The sequence below is a fragment of the Sarcophilus harrisii genome, chromosome 2 (genome assembly GCF_902635505.1).
Source record: "Sarcophilus harrisii chromosome 2, mSarHar1.11, whole genome shotgun sequence".
NCBI classification, from domain to species: domain Eukaryota; kingdom Metazoa; phylum Chordata; class Mammalia; order Dasyuromorphia; family Dasyuridae; genus Sarcophilus; species Sarcophilus harrisii.
Genome location: NC_045427.1, coordinates 613,296,398 through 613,308,460, shown reverse-complemented (window position 1 = coordinate 613,308,460; position 12,063 = coordinate 613,296,398). Strand labels below are relative to the sequence as shown.

The 12,063-nt window shown below is 38.2% G+C and overlaps 1 protein-coding gene across 2 annotated transcripts in view; it reads right to left on the bottom strand.

The window, feature by feature from the left end:
• The window catches only part of PLA2G12B (phospholipase A2 group XIIB), a 30,460-nt gene extending 20,875 nt beyond the window's left edge, over positions 1–9,585 (bottom strand). Inside the window, exon 1 of one of the 2 annotated variants that reach the window (XM_023507340.2) lies at positions 9,209–9,585. In XM_023507340.2, coding sequence (XP_023363108.1) covers positions 9,209–9,419 — 211 coding nt within the window. In that variant the 5' untranslated portion in view covers positions 9,420–9,585. The remainder of the gene's footprint in view (positions 1–9,208) is intronic. The other variant, XM_003755091.3, reaches the window with a different exon arrangement.
• Positions 9,586–12,063: the final 2,478 nt, after the last annotated feature.

Genomic DNA, 12,063 nt, shown 5'->3' with positions numbered 1-12,063 from the left:
GGTGAAATCCATAGCAAGACTTAGTGTCCAGGATATTGGTGAGAGCCATAACAAGGAAATAGTGGTCAAAGAAGAATACAGCAACGATCACATGGCCTTATTTGTCTGGGTCTGCATCCAAGCCAGGCCATAATGACTAATGCAGATCTTGCATATCTAGGCTAGTATACAACTGCAACAATCTTGCAGCCGGTTCTGGAACCTGGCTCAGTACTGAGCCACAGGCCAAATCACACTAATGTATACAAGGTCTATAGCTCCTCCTTCCTTTGCCGATTTCTGTAATTACTATGGGACTTTTTTCAGGGTCTTTGCAGGGAGGGATTTGTATCCACTTAATCATCTGGCAGCTGCCCCAGACTGTGTCCCTATGTAATTAACCAATCTGATCAAATGGATCATATAATCATATTGGAGCTCTCCACTTTTCTCTTTGGTATCAATTTGTCCCTTTGGTGGAGGGGCACTCCTTGGATTGGGCGAAGCCCCAAATTCCTTTGGGAGATCTGGCTTGAATTTAGGTCCCTGACTCCAAACTGCTATTTTTTTTTTCATTGTAACAGCCATTCTGAGGCACAGAGAGACTGAGCCCAATCTTCATCACAGTCCTCTGTCCACTAGGCAATACTGCCTCTATATTAGCAGGAGGAAAAACCCTTAAAAAATCCAAGAAAGTCTCTGAGGTGTTTCAGAGAGAACAGAGTAAAAGAGAAATTGGGAGTAAAAACAGAGATTCAGAGGAAGCAAGGAAACAAAACCTGGGCCTTGTAGATGAAGGACAGTGGTCCAGCTCCCCTTGAGTCAGAATCAAGAAAAGTCTCCAAAGGTTTAACCAGGGCAGAATATTCTGGGTGACACTGCTCTGTAAAACCTTAAGTCTGATAACAAAGGGAGTTATTATCATCACCTGTCTTTCTCTCAGCATACTTCTCAGTTCAGTCACTGTCAAGGACGGCTAGGTTTTATTACCAGGGCAAGGAGCAGTTGTTAATTTCCAGAGTCTAGGTGGGGTCATTTATTTTTTTAAAAAACCCAGTGTCTGTCTATATGTCAGAGACCCTGGCTTCCCTACATCGGATGTCTGTATTTTTCTCAAGTTGTTTTGAATTGGTCTGTTAATTTTAAGATATATATTGGATTTTATTTCCAAAAAGAATTGGAAGAAATTGAAAATTAAATTGAAAATTTAAATGTCTTTAAGATAAGATACTTAAAAGATAAAAACAGAGCAGAGGCCATTAGAAGGAATCAGAAGAAATATATATATCTCCAAGTAACCAGGTTGATCAGATTACAATATTTCAGCAATCAATTTGGCTCTCTGACAGCTAAGCCTGTCAGAGAAAGGGAAGGTTGGGCTCCATAGTTTTTGCTTTCTGATAAGAAGTAGCTTGCAAAGTATCATCATAGATAAAGACCTGGAAAGTACATGAGAGCTCATCAAAGCCAACTTTTTTTATTCTGAGTGCCAAAAGGTCAAGACGTTTGATCAAGATCTCATAGGTTAAGTGAATGGCAACCAAGATTGGAATTTATGGCCCTCTGACTAATTTTCAGAAATAAATTTTTCTTGGAGCTGAAGTCAGACAAAAATAGATTGAGTAAACTGTGGCATATGAATATAATAGACTAACATTACAATGTAAGGAAAAAAATGAAAGTAATAAATACAGGGAAGAATGGGAAAATATCTGATACAAAGTTAAGTAAGCAGAACTAAGAAAACAATATACTCAATAATTACAACAATGTCATTGGAAAGACTAGCAACAAAACAATTAAAATTGAATGCTGTGAAGTTATAATATATAATATATATAAGAAGACCAAAGTCTTCTGGCTAAGATGGCTACAGACTACCCAATTCTCACAAACCTACTCCAACAAAAACCTGAAATTTATTCCATCATGAAAAATGATAAGAAAACTGAAGGGAAATTATAAGAAGTGACTGCTTCTACCCTAGAATAGCACAAAAAGTCAATTAGAATCCATAGGCAAGAGATAGAGTAATGGTCAACAGAACAAGAGCTAGCAGAGGCAATCAAGCCCACAGGCTTCCAGTGATCAGAGACAGAGGGGAGACAAGATTAGTCTGTGATACTCTGTACAGAGGCAGAGAGAATGAAGGGCCCTTTCAATTGCTCAAAAAATTTCTAGATTTCTCTTGCTTCTTGTGTTTTTAATTCAAAGCTCTAGTCTTTTCATCAACTTCAGGATGGAGACTGAGCTTCGAAATCTCAAGGAATAGTAGCCCCCAGGGTACCAAACCAACATGCAGCCTAGAACAGTGAATGTGTTCAGAGGATCCAAGGTTCCTAACACTGTCCTGAGACACCATTGAGAGCCCTTACAGCCCAACTCCCTGAGCTTCAAAAGGATCTAAATTTAGGAGATCAGCATCATTATTGTGAGAACTCAAGTGACCTAAGGTAAGACCAAGCAGAGCTGATTATTCTAGTTAATGTCACACAGGTGTCAAGCAGTGAGCACAGACAACATGACTCTGGAACAAAGACCCATTTTAGCAACTAAGGCTGGGAAGAAAGAAGTCACTATCTAGAAAAAAATCTTGAGATACAGAGTTGGCCAAAAATTAACTTTAGAAGGAGAAAGCAAGTTCATAACAACTGAAATCAGGGACAAAAGAAAATAATGGATTTTCCACAAGAATACATGACTACCTAGAAGAAATTAAATAAGAGATTAAAAAATGAACTAAAAATTTTGGAGTAAAGAATTGGAAGAACTGGGGAAGCTATGTGGCGCAGTAGATAGAGCACCAGCCCTGACATCAGGAGGACCTGAGTTCAAATGTGACCTCAGACACTTAACCCTGCCTGGCTGTGTGACCCTGGGCAAGACACAACCCCAATTGTCTCAGAAAAAAAAAAAGAATTAGAAGGAGAATAAATACCTTACAAAAGAAAGTGGGAAATCTTACCTAAAAATGGAACCCTGAAAACTAAAACTGACCAAATAGAAATCAAAAACTTTATGAGACAACAATATCAACAGAAGATTTAGGAGGTCTATAGAGGGTTGTAAGGGGGAGGGGAAGATAAGAGGAATTCACTAGTGTGGGAATAAGGAAAAAGGGGGTGGAATGGATGTATCTTATAACTATAATTATAGTACACAAGAAGTAGAATGCTTGAACATTGAAGAAAGGATGAAGGGAGAGAGCATCAGACAAATCTCTTGCTTATCTGAAATAGACAAAAGAAGGTCCCACAGTCATCAGAGTCAAGTTTAGAAATACAATGTAAATAAGCAGTGATAGGGACAAGGTGTTATGAGGAAGGGAATAGTCACAAGCAAAATGAACTTCTTGATTGGGAGATAAGCAAAAGGGTGGTGATTAAAACAAAAAAAAGAAAAAAACCTAGAACCCAACAGGATGCTCAAGGGGGGAATGATTGGATAAATTGTGGCAAATGAATGTAATGGAATATCATTATGCCATAAGATAAGATGAATGGGATGATTTCAGAATATCCTGAGAGTATGAACTGAAGCAGATTGAAGTGAGCAGAATCAGGAGAGCAAAATATACGAGGACAATAATATTGCATGAAAAAACAATTTTGGAAGACTTAAGAACTGATCAATGTAATGACCAACTCTACCTCCAGAGGACCTAAAATGAAGCATATTACTCCTCCTACTGATAGAGGACACAAGCTACAGAAAAATAGATTTGGGGACTATGGATTTGTTTAGTTATGCTTAATTGATACAAGTTTATTGCTGGGGTTTTTTCATGAGGGGATTAAAAAGAGGAAGGTGATTAGCAAGTGATGCCCCAAAAAACAAACCACAATTAAAAGAAGGTCATTGAAAGTTTGGGGGTTTGCCTTTTTAATGTGCAAAAGAGAGGGATTTTTTCAGAAGAAAACACAAAGAGGACAATTTTGAAATAACTTGGTATGTTAACTTGGTATGTGTGTGTGTGTGTATGTATATATATATATGTGTATATATATTTATATATATATTTACAAAAGCAAGTGGTATGGAGTAGATATTCATCATTTCATATATAATTTTTTTGTATGCTACACTATGTGAATGATGCTTTTTTGACATTTAAGTTTAGAATTTTTAAAATTGAAAAATAAGGACACAAGGAAAAAAAAGTTAAAAATTATAATATCCAGACTCCAAAGAAGAGATGAGAAATGCATATTTCTCTCTTTTTTTGCAGAGGTAGAGAACTAAGCATCAGAGTTGGTTGACATGTTGGTCAGTTTTGCTGGACCCTTTACCCCTCTTTTTAAATCTTTCTTATAAGGGATAGCTCTCTAGTCAAGTCCCTTTGGGAAAGGAATCTTGTAAAATATAGATAATATAAAAATGAAAGTTTGTACTGACTGGAGTGGATGTGGAGAGTACCGGACACATGATTGCATTGGTGTAGAGAATTTCTGGTGATGAAAGCCCCCTTACCCCAGCAGATTGGCAATTGCTTTTCCAAAATAAAATATATCAATAAGGTTTTTAAAAAGAAAATCTGTTCCTTGTTAATAAAAGACTTCAACAGACAGTGGTTGATATCTCCAACTACAAAGTCTACAGAAGTGACAAGAACACTGTACAAATGGAGAGTTCTCAATGGCAAGAGAATATTGTATTCACTGGTGAGAGGTCATTCCGGACCTTCAATGCAAATGTTTCTTGTAGGAGATGTCGTAACCTGACACAGGTGAAATCTAACTTTATGCAGGGAAAGAACCAGGAGAATTAGACAATGGATGATCATTGTCAAACATCAAATGTTGTAAGCAAACTGTTGATGACTACTATATATCAATCCACTCATGATCAAATCCTCTAAATGAGACAGATGTTTTTATATTGCTGATTAAAGGGAAACCTGTATGCTTTTGCTATCAGACATGAGCAAAGCAGAGTTGATATTCTGTTGTGAAAATCTGAGAGCAAAGTTTGCATTCTTGCCCAGAAAGAAATTGAGGATATAAACAATAGGAGTAACTTATAGACTTACCTTTTTTTCAGGAAGAAGTTTTAAATCTCATTCTCTCACACTAATGTTTGGTTTGGACCACTAGTTTCTCTGATTGTGTAACATGGAAATTTCTGTGGAAACTTGATGTCTCATCAACGGGTGCAAATGACCTTGATTCCTCAGTGGCTACAACCCCAAAGAGCTCTGCCAGATCCTACAAGTTTTCAAATAATGACCTATTCCATGAGCTGAATTTACTGAGGCTCTTCACTCCATAACCAGAATTTACTGTAACTCAATTGACCTCCTTGCTGTTCATCCACTGAAATACTTCATCCCTCACTTCTCCAAGCTGTCCCTTGAAAAGTCCCTTGCATGTTAGCTGTCTTCTGAGCTAAATTCACACACTATTTCCTGCAAAAGGCCTTCCTGATTCCAGTAGAATATAATCTACTTGAGGTCATGGACTCTTTCCCCTCTGTCTTTATCTCTTCAGTCTAGCACAATATCTGGTATATAGAACATACTTAATAAAAGCTTGTTGAATCAAATCGAATCACTAGAAGATTAGTCACTAAGTGATATAATCTTTTAGCCACAGCAACTTGGTGAAGAACATGTTTAAAGTGGGAAGGAGGAGTCACTTGCCCCTTAGAGGGAGAGCCAGTACTAATGAAATGAAAATGAAAGACATCAACAAAAAATTATTTTTAAAAATTCAGTAAGACACTTTCCAAGGAAAGTGGAAAGGCTATTATGAATTGATGCAAAAGGAGAAGAAATAGGAGAACAATTTATAAAATGATAACAATATTACAGGGAAAAGTAATTTTAAAAGACTTTGAAATTCTGATTAGAGTAATGATAAACTATTAATTCAGAAGAATAAGGATGAAACTTTCCATTCTTCTTTACAGGTGCGGAACAAACTTAACATGCAGAACGAGGCATCCATTTTCAGACATGACTAATATGGAGATTTGTTTTGTTAGATTCGTAGTTATTTTTTGAGAGCTTTATTTTTCATATTTGTTTGTTCCTTTGTTTTAAATTTGCTTAGTGAGAGTGGGAGGTAATGTCAAGGACAGATTCATTTTAAACAAAAAATATTTATCAATAAAAATAAATATAATGAACTATTTTTTAAAAGCAAAAAGTGTCAAAACTTTTTTAAAAAGTGAAAAAATCCCAATAAATTCATTTTGGGAGTAATTGATTCTAAACTACTTTATCTGGTCATTGTCACTTTTTTTAAGGGATGATATGGATGACTAAGCAAAGTAAAATGAGAGAGAAAGAAAACCTGGATGGATGTTAAGGGCATAGGAGGGCTGGCAAAGGAGAGACTTTTGAATATTGAAAGATTTTTTAAATTTCCCATTATAATTTCAGAAAATGCTTCTAACAATTTGAGTTCATCTTCTAGGCCCTTATTCTTTTGGTTCCAGAGATAACCAGATTCAGAATCATCTTTCCAAGTTCCTCCTTGGCCCAAGGTCCCCCTTGGAAAAATTCCTGCATTTGAAGTAAGAGCTTTGTTTACTTTTAAGCTAACTCCTTCTTATCTCTTCTCCACTCTTCCACCAGTCCCTAATCTCAACCCTGCCCAGCTGGGGAGCTTTGACACTCTGAAGGTTGCTGAGTTGGGGCCTTTTACTGCTGTTTTGCTGGGGAAGGAAAAGGAGAAGCAGCTTTGTTTTCCTGGAAAAATCCTGCAGTTAGTATATTCTAGGAATTGCCTTCTCAAGGAGGTCTTTAAAGAACTAAAACCTTATCTTTTAGATTGTCTAAGGAGACTGTACCTGTATTGATTCAGGTGAAGAAATGAACAAACTCCATTCTTAATAATAGCTGACACTTAACTAATACTTTGGGATTTACAAAGGGCACTGCAGACTTTATCTCATTTAATTCTCTCAGTGAAATATTATCATCATCCCTATTTTACAGATGAGGGAATAGACTCAGGCAAAGTAACTTTCCCAGAAAATATCTGAGATGGGATTTAAATCCAGGCCCCTTTCCTCACTCCAAGCCATGTTCTATCCACTATAAAACTCTGCCTCACTCCTATGTAAAAACGAAATTGATATAACAGAGTTTAATGATGATTTCCTCTGAATCCTCTTTCCCTCTACCAAATAAACTTTTTTTTTTTTAATTTGGATCTAACTTGAATGGCCCAGGTATGAATTATTAGCTCAACAGGGGGAGGAGGAGAAAAGAGTGTTCTTTGATAATAGGAACTCACAATAGTATGGAGTTTCTTTGTATAGTAGTAGCAACATTTGAATATGGTCCTCTGGGCTCCCAGGCTGACTTACCCACTACCAACCCAGCCTCTCATTAGCCATGTGTATATATATGTGTGTGTGTGTGTGTGTGTGTATAACTATATATGTACATATGTGTGTATGTGTGTGTATATATATATATATATATATAAAAAGCTATATATGTATGTGTATGTGTGTGTGTATATTATATATATATATATTTACCTTAAGGAATGTTGACAGAATTAAGGCTGAAGGGACAATTTTTCTCTTCATTCCATCCCTAACTAGGGAAAAAGGTACTGTTGACTCTAGATTGTTTTGTTCTGTCCCTACTGTCAGCCATCTTTCTATCTCTGGTGGCTTTTAAGAAAGTTCTTTCCTTGACTCAGAGAAAAAAAAACAAAACAAAACCAGGATGTCTTTGGACATTTCATGCACTGGACTAACCCAATCTTGAGTCTTTTTCTTAGGCTAAAGAGTGTGTATGCCTTGGGGGAAGCGGGGTAGGTATTTCAAAGGCTTCATTCCCTATCAGATTTATTCTCAGTCCTTCAATCCCATGAAATTAGGAACTGATGTAGCTTGTCAGTGAACAGAATGATGGACATGGGATCAGGACGATCCTGAGTTCAGATTCCACATAGGACGTCTGCTACTTGTCTTGCCCTAATAAGCTGCTTTAACTCTTCAAGACTCAGTTTCCTCACCTGTTAGATGGAGATAATCATTGTAGTACAAATTTTTGTTGTTATGAGGCTCAAATGAGGTCATGTATACGTGAAAGATATTTTGTGTTTTAGCAGGTGCCATAAAAATGTCAGCTGTGATTATGTTGCAGAGGATCATGTATGTTTGAAGAAATTCTCATTGGTTTATCAGCTGCACCTTGGAGCCCAGGTCTGAGGTGGCCCCCAATGAGGGCCCCATTATGCTGAGTACTGCTGTGTTTTGAGGTAAGAATGGTACCATTGAATGACTGCCTTAGAGTCTCTTTTGGTTCAATGAGTGTGTATGCATATACATATATATACATATGGGTGTACACATACAAACATACATAAATATATAATATATAAAATATGTAAATATATAAAACTTTTATATATGTGTATCTTTATATGGATGTACATGTGTGTGTCTGTGTGTGTGTATGTGTGTAAGTGATTTGTCCATGGTCATTCAGGCATTAAGTATCCCAAGTAGAATTTCAACTCTTTACCAGATTTCTACTTCTGTACCACTCAGGCTCGGGTATCAGAAAATACCCATTATCCATACCTGTGATGTTTCCATGATTCTTTACAACTACTATCTCAAGGACCTGTGATTTCGTCACCATGGGCATCCCCACATTTGCCTCTATTTATACCTCCATAGAGATAAATGTAATCCAGCTGTGACTTTATAGTCTTAGAGAGTTTTCTGAAGAGTAGAGAAATGACTTTCCCTTGATTACACATCTAGTAAATGTCCAAGGCGGAATCTGAATCCAAATCACCCTGATTCCAAGTCTAGCACTCCACCTACTACTTCACATTAAGTAGGAGCCAAGACAGAGTGAACTAATTTAATTATAGAATGACAGGTTCGAAACCTCCCTAGTACAGTAGCCTGCCCCTAGGGAGGTTGTTTCACCACCTAGAAGATATTTGGGATATTTTCTCCAGATGTTCAGGTATATTTCATCTCTTGCTCTTCCTTCAAACTCTACGCCCATCCTGGGTCTTCAAATGACATCCTTTGCCCTCACTTCAACCTATCCCTTACCCCAATTTCCCCATGTCCTGGCTCCTCCCCACCCCAGGCAACCTGATAAAGCAATGAAAAGGCAAGAAGGTCCTTTGGCAGCTATTGGGATGGTGGGGGTAGGGAGGATATGACATGGGAATTGTGGGACAAGGCAGTTTCCAAGCCCTGGGGCCACAGAGTTTATATTGACACAGAAAGACACCGGACTCACCATATCTGCATCTGTACTGGCAAACCCCGTTCTTCCCTCCTAGCAGCTCCAGAAAGGAATCAAAATAGCTGTTGACTGATTCGAAGCTGCCCCGGATGTGCCGAAGACCCCAGTCGGAGTAGGATTCCCCAGTGTCAGAATCAGATTCGCTCTGGCCCACGCAGCTCCTTATGCTCAGCCACAAGAAGAGCACCCTGATAACAAGCGTCATCCTGTAGCCAAGTAGAGAAGATGGGTCCTTTCCCTAGACCCCAGCTGGTCTGCTGGGAAGCCCAGGTGCCCAACAACCAGCCTGGGTGGTTTTGAAGAAGCTGCCAAAGAGGATTATCTGGAGCATTCAGCTTAGGTGCTCCCTGGTGAGGTGGACTTTAAACACTGCTCTGGTAACTGGGCTGAGATCAGGGCAATTACAAAGAGAACAAAGGTCAGGTAATGGGAGGGCCTTTCAAAGTTGGATTCCAAAACAAGTATAGGAGTATTGACCAATCTCTGAAATGTTGGGGCCAGGGACAGGTTGTCCTCCGTTGGGATCTGCTCTCTGTGGTCAACTGGTGGGGGAATTTTCCAGTCTGGCTGGTTTCATGAATTCATTCCCTCGCCACCGCCTCCAGACCCTATTTTATCCATGCATCTCCTAGACTGCATTGTGTCCCTTTGGAAGGAGTTCCAAGGGGGACCGGGAGAACATGGGGGACTGTTGACCACGTGGTATGGTCAGGAAAGCAATTTCATAGAAAAGATTTTCAGCATTGCTGATGGCTCTTGAAGACCTTATTCAGAGGAAGAGGTAAGTCAGGACTTGAGCATTTATCTATCTTCATCACTGATAAGCCAGATGATTCAATTAATCCCCTAATCTCCCTGCACCTGACTTTATCTGTAAAGGGGCCCCTTTTGCAGCTCTCAATAACAATCATACTTTCCATGACCTACTAAAGTCTCTTCCAGTTCTCATTCTAAGAGCCCATGGCCAACAGAGAGGGGAAAGGACAAATGAAAGCAGCAGGAGAATTCAGAAAAGCATTCCTCTATTAAGCAGATTGTTAAATTCAAGAGACTGGTTTACTTGGAAGGTTTTGGGGACACCCATAAATCCTAATTTGAAACCCAGCGGCCAGATGCCATTTCCAGGTTGGCACTCTGGTTTTTGTTACACAAAAAGACATAAATTCCCTTCATGAGACCGCTGGGAATAAAAGCGATACCTTCATTGATCAAATGAATCTTTTGGCCACTCTCAACCATGCAGAGTGGTTGAGTGCCCCATCGGAAATAATGTATTACATTTCATTATTGGAGGATAAGGAATCCCTCTGTCTGAGGGAGAGAGGCAGAATTGCTCTGAAATAGGGACCTCTGGAGCCCCAGAAGGAGGGAATTGCTGTTAGACAATATTCCAGAGTAATAATGACACCACTTTATGTCACACAGAATTTTAAATTTTCAAAGTCATTCATGACCTTCTTCAGGAAGGCTGATGAGCTTCATGCAGAGATTTGTGAGAAGAGCTGAGAGATAGATTGACTTGGCCCCTAGGGCTTGAATGTTTGAGTTTAATTCCCAAGCCAGAACTTTTATTATCTGTGTGCCAGCTAGGGAAGTCACAGCTCTGAGCTTGGTGTTAATGGCATCTGTCACAGTTGGAAGATCAAATAAATTATTATGTGAAAAGCATTTTGAAAGATATTATATATACATATATATTACATACATATATAATATATGATTACATATTATGTAATTATATATTCTATATATCAACTATTATAATCACAATGCTGAAAGTCACTGTGGTGTATTGGATAGAGTTAGCCAAGAAGACCTGGGTTCAAATGCTGCCTCTGACACATCCCAGTTGGGTTTCCCTGGACAAGGTCCTTTGCCACTCAGTGCATTAGAGCAATTCTTTTTTCTTTATTTTTTCTTTCTTTTCTTTTCTTTCTTTCTTTCTTTCTTTTTTTTTTTTTTTTTTTTGCTGAGGCAATTGGGATTAAGTGACTTGTCCAGGGTCACACAGCCAGGAAGCATTAAGTGTCTGAGATCAGATTTGAACTCAGGTCCTCCTGACTTCAGGGCTGGTGCTCTATCCACTACACTACCTAGCTGCTCTGCATTCTATTATTCTTATAGGAATAGGGACTGTCTCCATGATTTCATCGATATACGAACTTGAAGATGAGGACATGTCCTCTCCCATGCAATCAGAATCTTCTCTGCAATTTAATTGTCATAAAGAATTGCTCTCCTTTTATGACATAGACATGGAACTGATACCTAAACCAAGTAGGATGAAAACAGAGAAAGAAAATTATAGACCTATTTTTCCTAATGAATATTGATGCAAAAATCTTAAATAAAATATTAGCAAAGAGATTACAAAAATTATCCCCCAGATAATACATCAATGATCAAGTAGGATTTATACCAGGAATACAGGGCTGGTTCAATATTAGGAAAACTATTAGCATAAATGACTATATCAATAACCAAATTAATAAAAACCATATGATTATCTCAATAGATGCAGAAAAAGCATTTGATAAATTCCAACACCCATTCCTATTAAAAACATTAGAGAGTATAGGAAGAAATGGATTTTTCCCATAAAGAATTGCTCTAGGGCAACTAGGTGGCACAGTGAATAGAGCACCAGCTCTGAAGTAAGAATAAAAATAGAATGCCACAATTCACTATAATCTCCTTGTGGGCAAGGGCTGCCCTAGAAACTACTATAGTGACAAAACGGTAACTTGAGATGGTTTTTAAATGAATACCATGGTTATTTCATTGTAAGCTGTGAGGTGGCCCAAGATGCTGAATAGGCCTTTATAGATGAATTTGTCTAAGATCTCATA